Here is a 22,897-nt window from a genome sequence, read left to right as displayed (position 1 = left end):
GAGTGGAGGCCACGTTCATGGAAAGGCTGGTGAGTCATGATTTCTGTTCCTGATGACATTTGTATATGCTTAATTGATGACTATGGAGTATGTACAATAATAGTCAGCCACGAATCATTACAGCACCAAAGTGAATCATGATTGCTATACAAATAGATTGCTGATCAAAGAGCATTAACATTTGCAAATAACCATATGCGTAAGATATAAACCTGCCTTCTCATATGTGATGAGACTGAAAAACATACAAGGCTAAGTTCTACTCTCAGGCACCAGTACTAGTAACTTTGTTGGACTAACTCTAGATCCACACTGTTCTACCAGAAAGCAGACGGTGACCCACAGAGCTTACTACAAATCAAATACATTTTAGCAGATTTATAAGTTCAGAAAACAAAATCAGCATTAGCCACATGTCCACCTGATCAAGAAATGCAATCGTAGCAGAGACAAATATTCTCTGCAGATGAACAATAACCTTTTAAAACAACATAAAAAGTCACTTGCAGTAATGGTAAGATTGAGCAAGATATATTTTCAGCAAGTTATGATTAATGGGAAGTGTATCGAGTGGGTGGGCATACCCTACTAGAATGCTAATTTTGACCCTGATAGGGAATAGATTACATAGCAGCAATGAGACTATATTTCAGTGCTATTCCAAGGGCTGCGTTCTGTTCTCAGTAATAGTGACACAACTGCAGTGTAACTCCATTGATTCTGAGGGAGTTACTTCCGAGTTATGCTGATATAACTGAGTCCAGAACTGAGCTATTAAGGTCAATTTAAAATATGGCTGTTTAGATGATGCAGAGGGAAAGGGAAAAGGGGAGATAAATATTTCATTAGCCTGTTCATCTAACCATGGCAATGACACACAATGGTAATGACAGGAGAATTCAGATGACCAGTCACTTGGTTTGACACTGTCTGCTGGACATAGTCCATTCAAACTTCTCCCTAACACAGCTGAAAACATCAATAAATGGTATGTCGGGAGCTATTTTAGAACTTTATTCCAAAAGCTGTTCACAACAAAAGAGCCAGAAGGCTAGTTTTTTGCTCAGCACAGTCAGTGGATTTTCAGTCATTAAGTGCCTCTCCTAATTCCCAAAACACTCCATATTGCGGGCAATATTGCATTGTTGCTTTCTAATCATCCTCTGGATTTCCATATAAGCCACTTAGTTAAGGAAATGGACAGTCTAGTCATATCTATGAAAGACCAATTTTTATGGGTGAAAGGTGTAAATATTTGTGGGGAAACATGAGCAGAGGTAGGGCTAGATACTTTAACATTTATTCAGACTCAGGACTTGTCTACACAGCTGCATAGTTTGGTCTACAGGGGTCTGAATAGCAGCACACACCGAAGTGTTGCACTGTAACTCCCCTGTGTGGATGCTGCAGACATGAACTAACTGGTTCCTAGTTCATATTAATGTAATCCTCTTTAACCAGTAGTCCGGTCTGTAGATATGCACATATTCCATGACTAAGCCATTGAATGCAATGGAACCACATGCAGAATCAGGCACCAATTCAATATATCAATGGCAGAATCAGGCCCTTAGCAAAAACAAAGAGAACTTTTTTGTCACTGAGCAATTCCCTCATTAATCTTTAAATGTACTTTGAAAATAGAACCTTTTCCTTATTTACGGCCTAAAAAATATTATTGACAAAGAAAATAACAAGCATTTTAAAACCAAAAGGTACAACAATAAATTTGGGTTAAATTCTATTCCTGGTTATTCCTAGAGTGTATTGAGATGATTCTTTATGTAAAGACATTCTCTGCTCAGTTTATCCTGTTTGCAAAATGGTTGTGAAGCAGTCCTGATTCCTGCAAATATATTTGTTGTTCATGTATCAAAAAGTTTATGTAAACAAATTTCAACCTATTAGGAAAGGAGGGTATTGAGAAGGGCTCACTTTGACTATTCAATCTTCTTTATTTCTGGTCCTGTTTTTGCTCTGGATGACTGATTTTATTTTAAACAGACGAACAACAAATGATGATGAATTAAGAGAAGGGAACTCTTGTCCACACATGAACATTGTTTGCAGATGAATTCAGGTACTCATATGAAGAACAGCTATTCCTCAATTGTTTGTAAGAAGAAAAGCCCAGTTATGGGAATGTTCATAGAAAGTGCAATAAGGGATATAAGAGCATTGTCAAACTAAACACAGAATTCAAACAAATATTTGCAAGTACTGTTTTGAACTCCTGAATCTATACTAATATATTGTGTACAGAGTGTACTGGGACTGGCAGGGGTGTGTCACAGGTCCATTCTGTCATATACATTCTCCACTGGTGTAGGAGCCATTAAAGGACCTTTCACCAGGATCTGATCTTTGAACAGTCCAAATGCTGCTTTAAGTCTCATTGGAGAGGGGTCTGGGCTATAACTGACTCCCTGATGCCTTCCGCCCCACCTTTGCACTGAGTGCTGCTCTGGAGAAAGAGTGAATGTAGCCCACAAACCATGCAATAGAACATTCCTGGGTTGCCAGTTTTTGATGACACCTTTATCTTACCTTCCATCAGCTTCCCTGTCTGTTCTGCACTGCCCCCGGGGAGGATCTTGGCAATGTAGGCTCCAATTTCTCCATTGTTCCCTGGAATTTCTTTCCCACCTACAACTCGGATTCCCAGTCCATTGCCTGCAATGAAAAGAAAGAAACAACAGGTATGGGCAGAGACACAAATATTGGATATTTGTCTGAAGAGAAGTGAGGACAGAAGACACATCACAGGCTACATAAAGGAAAACAAACACCTATAGCAGCTTCTGAACTTGAGCATGGAGATTAATTTTACTATCAAAACCACACTGCCTTTGCCAATAGAGAATTCCTCTAGTGGAAAGGGAACATGGACCTGCTGAATTCACAAAAGGAGAGGCCTCCCAACTCCCTGGGTGTCGGAGATACACAGAGAAGGGCATCTCTAGTTCTGCAGAAATGGAAGCCATCTGCATGGATGTCTCCTGCCTCACTGGTGAATACCCTCCCCATAACAGTATAGTTCAGGCACCTTGTAATTTAGGAAAAATGTTAGAGCATTATGGAAAAGTTCCCCAGATGTAATTGCTGTATCACTGAAGCCACTCATCAAACCTCTCCCATAACACTAAAAATATATCCTAAAACCTACCCTGTGTACTTCTAATAACCACAACGTACTGCAAAATTGTTAATTGGGATAGCAGATATATGTACAACAACCCTTAATTTGATACAGCAAATGCAGGTGTAATCTGGCTGCACTTCGTTTTTTACATATCTAAAAGAATACATATAATTTAGATGAACACATGATAGTGGAGAACCATGAACTGCAAATATACACAGTCTTTGGAAGGTACTCTTACTTTTCTTACATGTTTGCTTTTACATCAAAGGATATTATCAGAATATAAGAAATCTACAATCATATGGGGTTGACTTTGATGGTGGTGTTAAGTAGAGTTGGGTGGGAAGTGGTTTTCCTGTCAAGTGACAGTTTTTAGGATTTCAAATATTTTTCTAGTTCTGAATCAGGATAGAAAGTCAAATTCTCAAAATTTTTGGATAACTGATTGCCTAAAAGAAAAAATAATCAGATTGGGTCAATCAAAACATTCTGATTATTTCAAAATGTTTCATTTCAATTTTGACCTTTTTAAAAAAAATTAAATTCGTTTGAATTTTGAAAAAAAAAGGCATTTCAACCTGGAACATGAAACTTTTTGTTTCAAAAATATCGAAACCTGATATTTTGACTATTTTTTCTTCTTCATCTTTTTTTTTTTCCAAATCAGGATGTTCTGACCTTTTCCCACAAACAGTTTCAGTTTTGATTAATCTACATTTTCTGACTAAACAAGCATTTCAATCCTTGGTAATTAATTCAGATAAAAATAGATATTGTCAAGTAGATTGATGAATCTCTGCATCTAATGTTAAAATAATACTTGTTCAATTCTTAAAAGTTATTAAGTTGAACATAGTGGAATAGAATTTGATTATTTTCAGTAAGCAAGAAACAAATCACCAAATCATCATTTTCAGAAAGTTGATAATACTCTGTAAAAAATTTTTTTTAAATTTAAACCATAAAATTAAATCACGCATACCTAACTCTTCCTGCATTCTTTATATTTAAAAATATTTAGAGTATAATAAACGTAAAATTTGCCTTTGAAGAAAAAAAATCTCAGACTTTTATCTAGAAGCATCAAGACTAATTTTTCCATCCTTGTTATAACTGCTAAAGTCATTAGCTTTCAATTTATGAATTAATAACTCAGCCCCTACTGGGCGATTAGAGCCATCAGCTATGTAAAACCCATTGCTCAAAATCATTGCCATGCCGTATCCTTTCATATTCATGTGTTCCCTGAGACTGCTACTAGAGCTCCAAGCAGTCAGGTTTTGTCATAAAGGATGCTAAGTAGCCAGAGAGGCAATTGGAGCTACTGGCTCCAACCCTCTAGACAGTGGGTCTGTCCTGAAGCATCCATGTTCCTCCCCATAATCCTACCTATGTGGTATATCCTATAACCAACTACCTTCAAGGTGTATTCATGTATAGGCTGTGTCATGCCTGGCATGAAGATGCTTTTCCACTTCTTGCTATCTCATTGCTTATTCTGGATTGGTCTCCTGGTCTGACTGCCTTTAGGGCCAGGAAAGAGATTCCTACTAGGTTTTTCCATCCCAATTTGGCTATCTATTGGTTGGGTCTATGCCTTCCTCTGAGATCCTGTAGACCATGTATTAGTCAGGCATCTTGGGTGTTTCAGTTTTTAGCTGGTTGTACCCAGATAGGTTGTCCTTGCCAATAAGCCATGATTCAGCAAAGCAGCTCATTCAAGTGACCTGCACACTCAGTGTGCACATGCAGTATGTGTCTGTGAAGTGAGATTAGATCCACTCGCATCAGAAGCACAAGACCCTTCCATTCACACTAGTTATGGGGAAAGCATGCCCCTACATGAATCCTCAAAACATACAACGGAGCCTTGGGCCCTCAAGAGCAGTTGCCAACAACAGCAAGTCAGTGCACGTGAGTCCTGCAATGATGTGGGTTACAAATGAACATTGCTCTGGGTTTGGTTTGGCAAGGATCTCCTCCCAAGTTGAGTTGATTTGGTTGAAATGTGGCTCAGCTGTGCCCACTGCTGAGCACTCCTACAAAGTGCTGAGGATTTTCCGCTTCTGAATATCTTCAGTGGGAGTTGAGAGGGCTCAGAGTGTGGCTGGATCCAACACTTGTATCTTTAATAAAAATTGTGACCCATTTGACCCCATATCATGTGTTTGCCTTTATTATTTGGCTTGACACTCAGCTAAAACTGTACTGAATACAATGTTCTGTACATTAAAAGTTTTTCTGTTCAGCCACTTCATTTTTCCTGACACTCACTGAGAGAAAACAATTTTTTTCTCTTTCTCTTGTGTGTATAAATTACATTAATTTAAGAACTGGGGGGAAATAGGCTGACTTGGAGGGGACCCTCTAAAATAAATACAAAAAGGATCCATGAAAAGCAATGTCATAGAACTCACTTATCTAGACATTCAGTGTAATTACAAGCATAGAGGATTGTAATCAGCTTCCTACCACAAAGCATAACAATTATGGGAGTGGATATTTCTTTAAGTATCAATTTCACATGGATAATCATATTGCTGCAGGGCTGCTAATGCTCTAAAGGTGATGATTTGGCATATAGCGACTTGTCTCATGCTGTGCATAAAACAATGGTTGGGTGTGGCTCTCTGATTGTGCTATTATCAACTCTTGGATTATTCTAAGGTTTTACATTCAGGGGAAATCGTTATTCATTGTAATGTAAATAAACTATTATTTGTTGTTATTTCAATGGGAGTTCGGGGAATTTAGCATCATTCTGGATTAGGTACTATATTATTATTTTCTTTTTTTATATTAGTTTATAGTAAAATAAATTGCATCAATCCTGTGCTCCTCTGTGATTTTTATAGAAATTAAAGATTCAATCCTTAAAATAGATGAGTACTTCACATCATGCAGGTTATGGGAACCATCTGTAACTTAATCAAGTGACAATACACCACCCTTAAAGTCCACGGAAACAAACAGATGAGCTTTGCAATGTGCCCTGAAGGGTCAACAGAGATGATCTCTTTTAGACTGTGTTGGGGAGTAACTTCCAAAGCTGAGGGCCCTTACAGAGAACATCATGCCGGCAGCTCACTCTCTTAAATCAAAGCTGTGGCAGCATAACACAGGAAGAGAGGTACTATCTCATATAAACAGGCCTCAAGCCACTTAAGGATCTTATTTATTGCCCAATGAATTCATGAGGGGTCATTCCATTGACATCTATCAGCACTGGATCAGGACCATAGAGCTTTATGCATCAAAATCAACACCTAACATTTCACCCAGAAACACGCAGCCAGTGAAGATCCCCAAGTGCTGTTGTAAGGTGCTAGGGGTGGGACACCCGTACTTAACCAGAGCTGTGAGGAAACCGGGATTTCCTTGCTGTGGAAAATTTTGGAATTCTGAAAATATTTTCATTCAGAATTGGAACAAAAATTGGAAATGTGAAATTTTCTGTGGGAAGGAAATTTTTGAAAAATTCTTGGCTGGCCATGTAGCCAGCCAGTCTAGGTAGCCTGGGAGCTGGGCACCCTGACAAGAAATTCCAAAAACTGGCCAACTGGAAAATTTTTGACCAGCTCTACTTTTTAAACAGGCTGCCCCGTACCATACCAGATGCATTTTCTGAACAGATTTAAGGTGGGCTTGTTCCCACTAAAGACTGTGATAAAATCGCATTGCTGAGCACTTTTGAAAACCTCCCCCTGTAAATCCCAAATAGAGTTAACTGCAGTGGTCTAGTCTAAAGGTGACAGAGGTTTGGATCATGATAACAGAGTCCACTACCACGAGAAACTGTTGTAAACTTAAAAGCTAGATGTAGCTAGCAATAGTCATCGTGGTCAAAGCAGCTACCCAAGCAGACTCCCAGATTGCAGTCAAAAGATTTATTATTAACCAGTATGATATCCAATGGTTGTATATAATAATTGAGTTCAGTGCGAGCAGTGTGGCAAAATCCCCCAGCCACCTTTGAAAATCAGCACCTATACATACAGGTTAGAATTTTGCTTTCATGCTCTAATTTCCTGGAGTCAGAACTATGAGTCATACTATATAATAAGTAGAAATACACTGAGGGTCACCCATATGAATTTACAATTAAATTCCCGTGTCAATCAAAGACATGTTTATTGCCCCTCTCCCGAAGTAAGCATCTTACTGTGCTTTGTTTGAGAAAAGTGCATTTTATTTTTTATAATTATACTGTGAAAATGTTTCTAAAAGAAATGTTTGAGAACAGATCAGCATGTGGTTTAAACTAATTGAACTAACTTGGAAAATTTTGATTTGTTGGGTTTAATTAAATCATCATAACCGGAGTTAAATTTTCACTCTTTGGGTTTTGTGAAAACAGACTTTCAAACCTGTTTTGTACACTGTGCCTATTGAAGATACTGACCTCATTACATCTGTCTGTAATGACATTGCCCAAGTTATCACTCTGAATGTGGGTAGCTTAAAAAATATCATCCATAATATAGTTTCTCAGATCTCTTTTTTTCCCTTGGTCTTTTATTTCTTCTTTGAAATCTTTAAGTCTTAATTTCCATCTTTCAAACCATTTTGATATTCATCTTTCAATTTCTGGTTTTCTGATTTATGAACTCCATGTTTCTTTTTTCTAAAACAGAGGTCCAGTTACCCATCAAAACTTGAATCACTGCGCTATGAATGAGAGAGGGCACCTTGTTTACCTTTGGCTATGGATTTTCAACTGTCAACTGTCTTTGAGAAAACATCTCTTCAAAGGGAATGTTATACATTTAGATGCAATCCTTTTAAGATGCTTCAAAGCTGGAAGCACTGCTAATTAATTGCAACTGTTTTTTACTGATCTCCCAAGGCTGTGAAACTCTCTTGCTATCTAATCTTAACTCAAGCTTTAAGATTTATCACCCTCAGCAAAACATTCACAGAAGGACAGAAATTGATGCTCAACTCTAAAGAAATGTATCACGGGAAAATGAATTTGTAGCATGGTTCAATACACAGACAGCTACCGGTTTGACTTATAAGCAGCTACTTATTTCTGAAAACAGATACTGACAAAAGTCTGAGAAAAGATGACAAAAGTCTAATAAATGAAAGGACTTTTATTTTAGCATGAATTCAAAGCTATGGAAAAAATACAAAAAATGTTGGATTGAGTCACTGGTAGTTAGGAGCTATGATTTTTTTTTCACATGCATGTTTGAAGTTGAGAATAGACTGCTTAAAGTATACTGTTATGGATGTTTATATGCTCTACCATTGTATCTCTGTTGTGACTCATAAAATGTTATACTAGCCCTGATCACGTATATTCCCAATCGCACCAAACTAGGTCAAACTGCATAATTGGTTCTGTAAAGTAAACAGATGCCCACAATTTAGGTCTGACACCAATGTCACTGGTGTCCTAATGAGCACCAGCACCCCACTGTGAAAATACATTGCCGCTCTCTTTTTTCCTCATTTACACCATTAGAATCATAGAATCATAGAATCATAGAATATCAGGGTTGGACGGGACCTCAGGAGGTCATCTAGTCCAACCCCCTACTCAAAGCAGGACCAATTCCCAACTAAATCATCCCAGCCAGGGCTCTGTCAAGCTGGGCCTTAAAAACCTCTAAGGAAGGAGATTCCACCACCTCCCTAGGTAACACATTCCAGTGCTTCACCACCCTCCTAGTGAAATAGTGTTTCCTAATATCCAACCTAGACCTCCCCCACTGCAACTTGAGACCATTGCTCCTTGTTCTGTCATCTGCCACCACTGAGAACAGCCGAGCTCCATCCTCTTTGGAACCCCCCCTCAGGTAGTTGAAAACAGCTATCAAATCCCCCCTCATTCTTCTCTTCTGGAGACTAAACAATCCCAGTTCCCTCAGCCTCTCCTCATAAGTCATGTGCTCCAGACCCCTAATCATTTTTGTTGCCCTCCGCTGAACTCTTTCCAATTTTTCCACATCCTTCTTGTACTGTGGGGCCCAAAACTGGACACAGTACTCCAGATGAGGCCTCACCAATGTTGAATAAAGGGGAACGATCACGTTCCTCGATTTGCTGGCAATGCCCCTACTTATACAGGCTAAAATGCCATTAGCCTCCTTGGCAACAAGAGCACACTGTTGACTCATATCCAGTTTCTCGCCCACTGTGACCCCTAGGTCCTTTTCTGCAGAACTGCTACCTAGCCATTCGGTCCCTAGTCTGTAGCTGTGCATGGGATTCTTCCGTCCTAAGTGCAGGATTCTGGACTTGTCCTTGTCCTTGTTGAACCTCATCAGGTTTTTTTTGGCCCAATCCTCTAATTTGTCTAAGTCCCTCTGTATCCGATCCCTACCCTCTAGTGTATCTACCATGCCTCCCAGTTTAGTGTCATCTGCAAACTTGCTGAGAGTGCAGTCCACACCATCCTCCAGATCATTAATAAAGACATTAAACAAAACCGGCCCCAGGACCGACCCCTGGGGCACTCCGCTCGAAACCAGCTGCCAACTAGACATGGAGCCGTTGATCACTACCCGTTGAGCCCGACGATCTAGCCAGCTTTCTATCCACCTTATAGTCCATTCATCCAGCCCATACTTCTTTAACTTGGCGGCAAGAATACTGTGATTGGTGAAACAGACTACGGATCAGATCATCAAATGTATTTAGGCTCCTAATCCCCACTGATCTCAAAGCTTTCACTGGAAGTTAGGAACCTAAATACTTTTTTGAGGATCTGGGCCTCTCTGCCAAATGCTGCTCTGAGTTACACTATACTACTGGAGTAATTCCATTTTCAGTCAACAGATTTTCAACAGTGTAAATGAGACCAGAATTTGGCTCACTCTCCATTTTGAAGATTGCCTGTAGTTGGCGATATGTAGCATATTTCAAGCATTCTTGCCTCAAAGGGTGTAGTAATTGACTGTCCACTTCTTTGAAGACTCCACAGAATCTCTGAATTCAATGAGAAGAGCCAACCTCTCTCTTGAAACAGGGTTTGATACACTAGACTGCAGCAGCATTGACAGACCCAAAACAAGACCACTAAAAAGACTGCAAAATGGTAAAATCAATGGCATTTTCATGCTGCTGATATTTTCCTATTTTCCAGTGCGTGGAGTCTTGTATTACTTTCTAAAACATACACTTTAGTTCAACCACAAATTATTGGGCTAGATGCAGGATCATTGTATAAAGTGTGTTATGTAGGTCAGATTAGATGGTCATAATGGCCCCTTCTGGCTTAAAATGTATGGATTTATCCTCATCAAGGACCAGATTCTACGACATTCAGACACACTGAGAAGACACAACTCAAGGAGTTGTTTTCATGTTGGCCATATGCTCTGAGTTGTTGAAGCTCTCTCTTACTTTCCCATTGACTTCATGGCATGATCAGAACCCTCCACCTTGCCACAGGGTGGCTGGACCTTTAAGAGAGGTCAAGGCCCAGCTCTCACCTGTGTCTGGTTTCTTCCCAGATCATGAGACTGTAGGCTACAGCAAGGCCAGCTGGGGAAGGAGAAGCAGGATATAAAAGGCAGGTCCAGTCACCCAGTGTGAAGTGAGAGAGCAAGGAGTGAGAGACTTGAAGGGAAAGAGTAGAGGATGTTAGGTCTCTCCAGGCAAGGGCTCAAAGGTAAAGACTACATGGAATACCTATACCAAGAAGTGAACCCCTGTAATCTAGGAAGAAGACTTGTGAATGATGATACAAGGGGAGAAGCTTGCCACAGTCCTAGCGAGAGGGCTGTGGAGGCCTACGGAGCTGCTTTATAGAATCTGGAAAAGATGGATGAATCAAGCCTGGGTGGAAGTGGTTTCCTGCATGCTTATAATGTCTGTGTTAATGTGATTTTATTAAACCAGACCCCAAGAGTGGAGATTTTCTTCTAGAGCTTTAATCACTTGTGTGTGATTACATCAAACCTAATAGAAAAATTGGAGTCTGCCATGACTGGTAACCCGTGTACACACATTGTATTCAATCGGCTATATTTTACAATAAGGATCCAAAGCAGCGGGTTGTGCGGCAATAGTTCAATGTTTGTAGTAATTCCTGAAGAATCTTGCAATGGTTTATTCTTGCTCTGTACCACTGATATTTGCAGTCCAGGCCCAGTACTGATCAGCAGAAGCTGAAGCAGTTGTACTGCTGCTAAAATCAACCAAGAGAATACTTTTCTTTTTTCCTTTAACAAAATCCTGTGCAATGGACAATTTATAGATTTATAGATGGTTTTTCTCTCTCTTCAGCAATCTAACGTCAGCTTTGTTTGACTCTAGAAGTCTCATTTCAAGGAACAGAAAAAGCGTACAATATCATTTTATGGGGCTCCTTCTGCCTATCAGAAATAAAAATAAGATCTTTGCCAATCAACGTTGTGCTGTCTGTAAGGAGGTTCATGAAATCTCTTTAGCACTTAGTAGAAAAACACACAGCTCCAGTATATCCATTAGAAAATAAGCAATCCAGAGTTACGGGAAGTATTTCAATGACTAAATGGTGATGATACTTGCTCTTCCAAATAAATATCAATAACCCATTACATAAATTAAAGCTGGATGCATTACAGCAGAGAAATACTTAGTCTGTGTGTGTGTGTGTGTGTGTGTGAGAGAGAGAGAGAGAGTTTTCCTACATCTACACATGGCTGAGGATAAAGTTTGCAGGGATTTTTCTCTTAGAAGCAGCAAACAACATTACAGGGCTGCAGACATCCTTGTGTGACTGATGTGAACAGTATCTGATGGGTGGGTGGGGAAAAGGAAAGCCCTATATTTTAGCTATGACTTGTTTACTAATTCATGAATGGTGGTTCTTGATGCAGAAGCTGTGTGCAAATATTGGTCAACTGCTAAACCAAGCAAATCTTTTCTCTGGGCTAAATTTTACAAAAATAAAATCATTTGTCTGTCTAATTAGGTTTGCAAAATCAGGCAAGAAGCAATTAATATGGACAATAGATTTTCAGTGAACACAGTGGGTGTAGGCAAAACCTTGGAGGAAAGGAGTATATATATATTTGACCTGTGAATCCCTAAAAGGTTTGGATTCTGTCTATTTAAAAAAGAACAGGAGTACTTGTGGCACCTTAGAGACTAACAAATTTATTAGAGCATAAGCTTTCGTGGGCTACAGCCCACTTCTTCGGATGCATAGAATGGAATATATATTGAGGAGATATATATACACACATACAGAGAGCATGAACAGGTGGGTGGTACTAACTCTGAGAGGCCAATTAAGTAAGAGAAAAAAACTTTTGAATTGATAATCAAGCTAGCCCAGTACAGACAGTTTGATAAGAAGTGTTCAAAAACAGACTCCAAGGAGAGACTGCTGAGCTGGAATTGATATGCAAACTAGACACAATCAACTCAGGATTGAATAAGGACTGGGAATGGCTGAGCCATTACAAACATTGAATCTATCTCCCCTTGTAAGTATTCTCACACTTCTTATCAAACTGTCTGTACTGGGCTATCTTGATTATCACTTCAAAAGTTTTTTTTCTCTTACTTAATTGGCCTCTCAGAGTTGGTAAGACAACTCCCACCTGTTCATGCTCTCTGTATGTGTGTATATATATCTCCTCAATATATGTTTCACTCTATATGCATCCGAAGAAGTGGGCTGTAGTCCACAAAAGCTTATGCTCTAATAAATTTGTTAGTCTCTAAGGTGCCACAAGTACTCCTGTTCTTTTTGCAGATACAGACTAACACGGCTGCTACTCTGAAACCTATTTAAAATACATTGATATAGCCATGTAACTTTTAAAACCCTCACACATTGCGGGTTATATTATTCCCTTGTTTAACACAGCCATACTGAGGAGAAGGGAGTTAGAAACATGTCTCTCTTCATTTCATACAGGATCCTGAGTCACAACCATGATGTTTGGGGGAGTGCAAGGGCAGTGCCAAAGATGCTTCCCCCTTGGTGAAACTGGACAGAGCATGGTGGGGAGAGATAGGGGGTAGATGGAGCCATGGCTCAGTCCAACCACATGCCAGTGCTCGCTGGCTGTATAGAATAGGGTGTGGCTGCACTGGAAGAAAACATGCCATGAATTACTCTACTATCTCAGTGCAAGCAGGGAGCCCTGGACACACAGTGCCTCCTATGTTTCCATTTTGGCAGTGCACCTTTGCTCCACCCATCACTATTGTCTGTATGATACAACCCAAACTAGCCTTTTGTTAGCACCTAGAGATTGTTAATAGATTCAGTAAATATCTATAGACAACATTATCAAGCCTTGATGCCCAAAGGTAGGTTCTTAAATTCATATCTATATAAAGCCCTCTTAGCCCCTGCTCCAAGCAACAGCAATCAAGAATATTTGGTCCGCTGTGTTGCCATTAGTGCAACCTGCAACAACAAATCTTTATCCTTCTCCATTCATTTTCAGTTTTCTCTGCTTGTTCTGTTCTCTCTTCTTCTCCTTCACTTTCTTTGTTAAGGGGAATATCTAACCCTAATATCTTACAGCCCAATATCCAACCACATTTAAAATATACTCTGTTTCCAGCTTCTAAAGCAGTTTAGTCAGAAGTCACAAAAATAGCTTTAGATTTACACTTTTCAACAAAGTGGAGTTTAGGTTCCATCAAATGAAGTAATAAAATCACATCTCCATTTGTTCACCGCCCTTTGTCTATTTTGCAAAACTACTTTCCAACCTAATATGGGAAAGTACCAGACACCATCTCAACTCACTCCAAGACCAAAATAGTAATCAAGCACCATAGATCTTTTAGGATTTTTAAGTAAGACACATCTACTATTAGCGACAGACATTAGTCTGCTCAGCGAACATGTCAGCCAATCATTCATGGCTTCACTATAAAATTCAGTCTTTATTACACATTTAATTTTACAGTAGTTACCTTAAGTCAAGCTTTTTTACAAATGTCCTTCCCATAGAGGGGAAAATGTAGAATATTTTTGTATTGTTTTTTTCTGTGAGTTATGCATGAAAATCATGATTACAAGAAAGATTTATATAACTGACAGCCTTTTTGTATATCAAGGCATGTCCAGTGTATTCTGTCAATACCTGCATGTTTATATCAGGCATATTTTGTGATGTTCCAGTACAGTGCATCTTACTCCAAGCTCTGCTGAATGGTAAAGAACCGCCATGTAATTTACAAAATCTTGCTGCATATTGGGCCAAATCCTGAGATTTTCCCTTGGTTTTTATTCAGTTATTTCTCAGACAGAACGTTGACTTGTGAACTCAGTGGGATTTTGCCTGAGAAAGTACTAAGTACGGACTTGAAATTTTGGCCCTTAGTGCAATATAGCTCTCTTAACTAAGGCCATGTCCACACCAGCACTTTTATTGGCAAATCATTTGTCGCTCAGGGGTATAAACATCCCACCCCCCTGAGCATCGTAAGTTTTGCTGGCATAAGCGTTCGCGTGCACAGACTCTCTCCCACCGACATAGCTACTGCCACTCGTTGAGCTGGTTTTATTATATCAACGGGAGAGCTCTCTCCCATCAGCATAACACAGCTCCACGAGCAATCTTACAGCAGCACAGCTGGATCGATACAGCTGTGCCGCTGTAAGCTTGCTAGTGTAGATATGGCCCAAGACTCTGTGCACCCAGACTTAGTAGCAAATCATGTCCTTGTGTCACAAATTCATACAATTGTGGTTGATGTTCTGTAGACGAAGGTCATTCATAGCTATGATTCAATTTTTTCTGTTCAGCTAATCACCTTTGTCTAATAAACTGAACCAGAGCACATGCTTCTGATCCGCATGCAGAGGGTGGCTTTTGTGAATGGACCACCCTGCCACCTTGGATCATGCAGAATGTATGTCACCTGCCAGCCACCTTTATGGGACCAGGGGATCCACTCATGGGGGATGTGCATCGTTCCAAATCAACATTGCAAAAAATGTGCAGGAAAGCTGATCCTGCCTGAGGCTGTACTAACTACTGTGGATCCCCTGCACGCAGTGCAGTGTGGAGGCATAAAGATTTGGCATGGATGCCCCTGCGCCACTGGTGAATTTCTCAAGCTCCAGGAAAATCTTGGGACTCTATAAGCCTTGGAAGTTAAAACCCATGCTTCTTCCATAGCAAGAAGCATTCCTCTCCATGGAGGAATCTATAGGAAATTCCATGTGCTTCCTTTCCTTCCCATAGGCTGTTCAATGGGAGTGGTTAATATTCTGAAGAACTACATTATGATTCATAGTTCTGTGAAAAGCATTAGAAAATGAACCTGAATTTTAGACAGGAGCTAGGGTGGAGGAACCCTATAATTCTAGCTATTCATCTTTTAATAAAGTATTGGTAATTGCTTGGGAAAGTTGCTGAACTGACAGCCCCAGAGACAGAAGTGTGTTGTTCACTTGCAGAACAGTGGGCAGCAGTACTTCAAGCTAACCCCAGGCCATCCCACTGGAAGGATTACGTGGTGATTTGCCAGTTTGTTTCCCATACATATTCAATTCTGGGATGCTGGTTAGGTTTGTGGTGGTGCAGCGATCCTGTGAAATGGAAAACTGTCCACAGAACTGGACTGAGACCTTCCATTCGTTTCACAGATGCCAGCATACAGCCATTATTGATCGAGGCTGGTAAACCCTTTCAGTCATTATTAACCTAAGCTGGTTTTGAACTGGTGACTGTAAGTAACCAGTTCCCTTCCTCCTGAGCTGTCTGTTCCACCCACACTAGGTCTGGCATAAAAGAAAAGGTTTTAAGATTATTAAGAATTTTTCCATATTGTAAAGAGAGTGTTGACAAAGGCTTTTTTTTTAACTGAGTCAGAACAACATCTCATGGGACTGGATATTCATTTGTAATGTATTCACTTGATTTCTCTCGTGCACAAAATGAACAGCTATTGTAAAAACCTGACTCCTGCAGAAGAAAAACATAATATGAGTTACATGCATGCTAGTTTGCTGTTTGGCAAAATGAGCCCCCAATGTACAATTTTTTCTGACAAGGAAGAAAGTCAATTATTTCCCCCAGGTTCATTTAAACACTGTACCCTTTGCTAGCCAAATAACTGTGTCTTAGTATTGTTTTTTTACACAGAGAAAAAAAGAAATTGACAAAAATGCCAGTCCTTTCTGGAAAGATGACCTATATTAAACCCACTTGTAATTGCCTCCCCAGTCATCACCCAGCTGGATTTCTAGTAAGTAGCAAAATAAGAACTTTTAGGAAGAGCAAAAGAGCCCAACATGCCAGTCATTATTCTGTTTTGCTTATCTTAACCTCCTGGCTTTTTCATTAGACTTCTCAGTCCATACCACCTCTAGAAAAACTATTTATGCATCTTCCAAACTTTGTATAATTAATAATACGTGGCTTTTCAACAGTACATTTCAAAGCACCTTACAAAGGCAATCAGTATCATTATCCCAATTTTACAGATGGTGAAACTGAGGCACAGAGTGGGATTAAAATGATTTGCCAAAGGTCACACAACTGGCCATCAGCAGAGCTATGAACAGAGCCCAGTTCCAGTCCAGGCTCTATCTACTAGACCACATGTTACCCTATGCAGCTTTAGAGAAGAACTAGACAAATTGTTTGGAACAGGGACAGTCCTTTTGTTCTGTGCTTGTACAGCCCCAGCACAGAGATTGGCAACCTTTGGCACGCGGCCTGTCAGGTAAATCCACTGGTGGGCTGGGCCGGTTTGTTTACCTACAGTGTTCGCAGGTTCGGCCGATCGCAGCGTGGGCTGAGGGATGTGCTGGCCGCCGCTTCCAGCAGCCCCCATTGGCCTGGAACAGTGAACTGCGGCCAGTGGGAGCCGCGATCGGCCGAACCTGCGGACGCTGCAGGTAAACAAACCGACCTGGCCCTCTAGCGGCTTTCCCTGTTGGGCCATGTGCCAAAGTTCGCTGATCCCTGCCCTAGCACAATGGGGTCCTGATCTATGATTGGGGCTGCTAGGTGCCACTACAATACAAATAACACTGCTCTACAGCCAAAATGCTTCTGAAATAAATGTAGTCAAACTTTACTAATTCTGGGTCACTGAGAACGAAAATTAAAATTGTTTGCTTAAAATTGTTGATTGGCTCTAGTTTTCAAGATATGCTATTGGGTCAGTATATACAACCCTTGACTTGGGAATGGCGGAGGATAAGTGAGTTATAAAGGGAAGGGATCTCAATTTAAACCAGAAATGACTAAAATACATCTTTGACTGGATCTATGAATAAATCTATAACTGGGTTTGGACAGTACTTGCTTTTTAGGCAAAACAATGAATGATGCAATCTGAAGCTGGTATTGCGTCACACATGATATGAATTGCATCATGTTATTCCTAGACGTCATGGATGATGCAATCATAACAAAGCTTACATCACTCTGCTGAAGAAATTGCCCTAGATCAGCTCTAGAAATCATGCAGTGTCGTGCTCTCATTTGTCAGTGTTTGATTTTGCAAAGGGACACATTTCTGTTTAGCCAAAGTGAGCAGAGATGCCTCGTACTTGTGTGAACAGTGCAGATAACTTCTGCTATGTTTGTGGTGAAGTGACTTTTGCATCACAAAAGCACAGTATAACCACTATGGTTAAGAAAGCCTATCACCTTTATTTTGGCTGCAAAACTGGAGATCAGGACAAGAGGTGGGCCCCACACATATGCTGCAACACTTGTGCAATAAATCTTCGCCAGTGGTTGAACAGGAAAAGGAAATCTATGCCTTTTGCAGTGCCAATGATTTGGAGAGAGCCAACAGATCATACCAGCAATTGTTACTTCTGCATGGTGCCTCCAGTTGGGAAAGGTGTGTCAAAGAAGAAAAAGTGGACTGTGCATTATCTAAACATTCCATCAGCTGTACGCCCAGTACCCCACGGAGAAGGACTGCTGGTTCCTGATGCACCAGAATCATTCTCACTTGAGTCAGATGAGGAAGAGGAAGAGGATGAAACTTCTGGTCCTGAACCATCAATGTCACAGGACCCACATTTTCTCCCATCCTCCTCCTCTGAACCACACCTCATAACACAAGGTGAACTGAATGACATTTTCAGGGATTTGGAACTACCCAAGAGTAAGGCAGAGCTGTTGGGCTCCAGACTACAGCAGTGGAATCTCCTGGCAGGTGATGTTAGGGTTTCCATGTTCCGTGACTGTCAAAAGGATCTTGTCCCATTCTTCTTTATGGAAGGTGATCTTGTAGCCTGCAACAACATCGATGGTGTGATGGCAGCCCTCAACATCGTTCACGATCCAGATGAGTGGAGACTGTTCATTGATTCATCGAAGATGAGTCTTAAAGCTGTTTTACTGCATAATGGCAATGTTTTGCCATCAATTCCAGTTGGTCATTCAGTCCATATGAAGGAAACCTATGACAACATGAAACAACTTTTGAGGTGCATAAACTATGACCAACATCGGTGCCAGCTTTTTGTGGCGATTTGAAGGTTGTTGCTCTCTTGCCTGGTCTGCAGACTGGATACACAAAGTACTGCTGTTTTCTCTGCGAATGGGATAGTCGTGCAAGAGATTCCCACTACATCAAGAAAGATTGGCCACTCCAACAGTCATTGGAGCCTGGGAGGAAAAGTGTTCAGCATCCACCACTTGTTGAATCAAGGAAGATTTTGTTACCATCCTTACACATCAAGCTGGGTCTGATGAAGAGCTTTGTCAAGGCCATTGACAAAACACAAGCAGCTTTCAAGTACCTCCATGGAAAATTTCCAAGGTTAAGTGAAGCTAAGATAAAGGAAGGTGTCTTTGTTGGTCCTCAGATTCGTGAACTTCTTTAAGATGATGTATTTGACCATGCACTGCATGGCAAGGAAAAGACGGCATGGAAAGCCTTTCAGTTAGTGGCAATAAATTTTCTCGGAAACAACGAGGCAGACAACTACAGGTTGTTGGTGGAAAACCTCCTCGAGGCATACAAAAGCCTTGGGTGCAACATTTTTAACACTAAAGATACATTTTTTGCACTCTCATCTAGATTTTTTTCCACCGAACTGCGGAGCAGTGAGCTACGAGCACGGCGAGCGATTTCACCAGGACATTGCAACAATGGAGAAACGCTATCAGGGCAAATGGAGCCCATCAATGCTTGCAGACTATTGCTGGACAGTGACAAGAGATGCTCCATTTCATGAATACAAGAGACAAGCCAAGAAGCACCGAGTAGACACTGAATAGGACTAAACTATGTACATAATAGTGTTTTGCCTTTTGTTTCATAATAAATTATATTTATATAACCTTTTGCTGATTTTTAAAGTGTTACATAAACAGGACAGGTGAAATATTATCATGTAAAGCAACCATAAACACATGAAAAGACCTAGGTTTACAATTTATGATTAAAACTCTACTATCTACACAATATACATAGACATAAAATGTAAAAACTTAAATATCTTCGAAACAGTAGCCAATCAATTGTTTTAATTGTCATATTTGAATTCAGCACATCAAAATACATAATCAATAGCACATTTTATCTCTGAAGCAGATGACTTCTCAAAAATTGTAGACCAGTGTAATCAATAACTGTTCTTGTCAGAAGCGGCCATTGATTTCGGGCATCTCAGTTTTTGCATGTCGAGCTAGAGCCCTCAGGCTTGATTTTCCCCACCTTGAACTTCATTTGAAGCAGTTCAGTGGGTGATCCATGTTCCAGGGACGGTTGATGGAAGAAGAACGTGAGGCAAAAAAAGAAAATCTTGGATGGATAATGTGGTATCCTGAGTGGATGAAGAAGACTATTCCTTCACAATGAGATTAGCAGCGGATCATACAGAATGGGCTACCATGGCTGCAAATCTCCAGTAATGGAGATGCCACATAAAAAGAAAAACTTCCTTAGGTCAGCTTGACCTCCCTTCTTGTGGAGCTCTTAAAGTTTGCAGTAAAACAAATTTTCTCCAGCAGATCATACGACTGTATTTTTTGAAGGCTAAGGAAATTTCCACAGAAAAACCTTAGCTGAAGTGCCACTAAGGTGGCAAGAGTGCATACGTGAGTTGAGTGCATATTACCTGTCAAGAATATTAGAGGTTAAAAACATAGAAGCTCAGGAAAGGCAGAATTAGCATTGCCCTTGTCAAATAAGGCACCCAGGCTACTACTACCACCTTATCCATCCATAGACCAACACTGAAGGCAATTGTTCTCAAATCATTATAAAGGGCTCAATCCTGGAAGGTGCACCCAGTTGTAATAGGTGTTCAGCACCTCAAAGTAAAGAGCTCTGTGATCTCATGCGACAGCCAGTTCCTTAAATATCATTTGACTGTGCTAGCATGTCTGCATATATAAATTTCATACCCCCAGAACATGCTCTTAAAGCACTTCCATGAATCATACTTAGTAACTGGAGACATGAATGGATGAGACAAATTATTAAACCAAAGCTGCACACTGTACATTTTTGATAGTCTCCGTATAAGGAAGGGAAGATGGCATGCTGCCTTCTCTTGTGGTAGTTATGATAGTTTAAGAGCTTATCTGAGAAGTGCAACCTTACCTCAGCATTTCCTGGGTTTCTAATTTTCCCTAATGTTCTTGACAAGCTTTGTGTACTTATATCACTCATATGTGCCTAAAATTTTAACCTCACTTTCTTCTCTGTGGGAATCTGCCTTCCACCCTCCTGCTTTATTTTTCCAATGTCTTCTCTAGTCCAGACTGTAAGATACCAGGCATGAACCTTCAAGGGTAAAGGGTATATTCTCTTCTCAAAAAATCCCCACACACTATGACACACACTCAAGAGATGATCATGTTCTAAAAGAGGAAAGTACACAGGCTATTAAGCTGCTGAATGATGGAACTTACTTTTTAAAACACTTTTTAGGGCATTCAGAATAAAGAGCTATTTAGAGAGGCAATCACAGACACGAAATAAAAGCCTATAAAATATTTCTAGGTAAACACATACGTGCATAAACATGTTGCTTGTTTACCCAGAAAGGTGACATCTAATTAATTTGCACTGTATAATGACTATTAAGATTTAGATATATCATCCCCCTGCCTCTCCAATTCAGCCCTCAGTTACTACTATGCAACTTAATTGAACTCATTGAGGTTACATGGGCATAAATGAGGGCTGTCTTTGTCCTAGTGTCCTTAACAATTCAGGACTAGATTTAGGACTGGGAATCTATTTTTCGTTTACTTCTGCCTAAGGATTTCACAGTAAGTATTGATTTGTGAGCTGTGGCACAAGAACCCTACTCAGTGGCCATTCCTCAACTGCTATTCATCCGTGCTAAAAATACAGTGACATGCTAACGCAGTGTTAGAGGTTAGGGGTTCTCCCCACTAGCCGTTAGTGAATTTTGAAAAAAAAACAACACACCCCTTATTCCAGATTGGCCTGATTTTCATAAGTGCCGAGCAGTGAGCACAACTCAGACTGACTGCCACAGGAATTGAGGACCCTCAGCTTATTTAATCAAATAAGCTTCATGCTCATTCATTTACAAATAAATTTAGAAGCCCATTAAACAGCTAGATACATTTCATATGCTCTAGTTCAAACAGGAATCAACTCAGAAAAGATCAATGGCCTGTATTATACAGGTGATCAGACTAAATGGTCCCAATCGTCGCTTATAGCTTGGAATCTATGATGCAGGATAGTCATATCTTCTTGATGGACAACACAATTTGAAGACTTAGCGGCATAGACGCATAACCAGATTTGTTGCCCTATCACTGTAGTATCGGAGCACTTTCTAGCAGTGCATTAAGTAACATAACAAACATCTTCATCCTCTACCTAGGTTCATTAAGTGACCCAGCCCCACCTTCCCTCACTGCTTGCAATGGCGAAGCCCACAGGATGATCCTGGCCACGTAAATCTGTATTCCCTTCCGTTCCCCTCATGTTTACTTGCTTTTCATTTCCCTTAGAATGGGAAGAGGTCCATGAGTTGGGATCATCAATGTTTAGGGATAAACCACTCCCCGCACCTGTGTGTGTCTGTGTGCGTGATCAGGGAGAGCTTGTGTGCCGGTCTCTAGGGAAGGGCAGGGCAATTCTTGTAGGAAGGATCATCTCCAGTCTCCAGGTTATTGGGCCCATGGAAGCAGGGGCACCCCACATACACTCCCGGATGGAGGCATCTGCCCCTACATGAAGGGTGGACTCAAAGCCAGCACTAGGCATAAGCAGACTAAGCAATTGCTTAGGGCTTCGAGCAGCTCAAGGGGGCCCCCTATTCACTTTTTTAGTATGGGGGGGGGAGAAATATTCCTGCTTAGGGCCCCCAGTGGGCTAGCACCAGCTCTGGGTGAAGCATCAGGAACAAGTTATATCCCATTCCCTTATATTCAGGGCCGCCACCCCAGGCTAAACCTGGACTGTACCTGTGTTCCATGCACTTGTTATCGGACTGTTAATAGTTCCTTATGTTCACTGCATGTCTGCATTTTAATCTATGGTTTTGTTGTCAGAACTGACTTGAAGCTGAAATAATTCAAAATATATGCACTAGGAAGAAAGTCTAGCAATGTAGGCCTGATACATGAAAATTGTGTTAAATCCACCCCAACCTCCCTGAACAAATGCCCAGTAAATTTGCTCGGCCTGGGTATTACGTCTGATTTTGATGGCGGGGGTGGGGGAGAAGTGAGAAACTAACCCGTCAAACCTCTGAAGCCTCTTTGCAGACATGTCAGCCCAGTCTCTCCTGTGTGTGGTTTCTTGAACACTAGATCTGCAGAAGTGACAATCCAAGAGCCTAGCCTCTGCCCAGAACCTAACTAGCATATT

At 40.6% G+C, this 22,897-nt stretch overlaps 1 protein-coding gene across 3 annotated transcripts in view; it reads right to left on the bottom strand.

The window, feature by feature from the left end:
* The window catches only part of PCLO (piccolo presynaptic cytomatrix protein), a 504,664-nt gene that overhangs the window by 144,925 nt on the left and 336,842 nt on the right, over positions 1–22,897 (bottom strand). For all 3 annotated transcript variants that reach the window (XM_034765561.1, XM_034765570.1, XM_034765579.1), the window contains exon 10: positions 2,548–2,673. In XM_034765561.1, the coding sequence (XP_034621452.1) occupies positions 2,548–2,673 (126 nt within the window). The remainder of the gene's footprint in view (positions 1–2,547; positions 2,674–22,897) is intronic.

This window comes from Trachemys scripta, chromosome 1, assembly GCF_013100865.1.
Source record: "Trachemys scripta elegans isolate TJP31775 chromosome 1, CAS_Tse_1.0, whole genome shotgun sequence".
NCBI lineage: Eukaryota > Metazoa > Chordata > Testudines > Emydidae > Trachemys > Trachemys scripta.
This window is presented reverse-complemented; position numbering and strand designations above follow the sequence as displayed.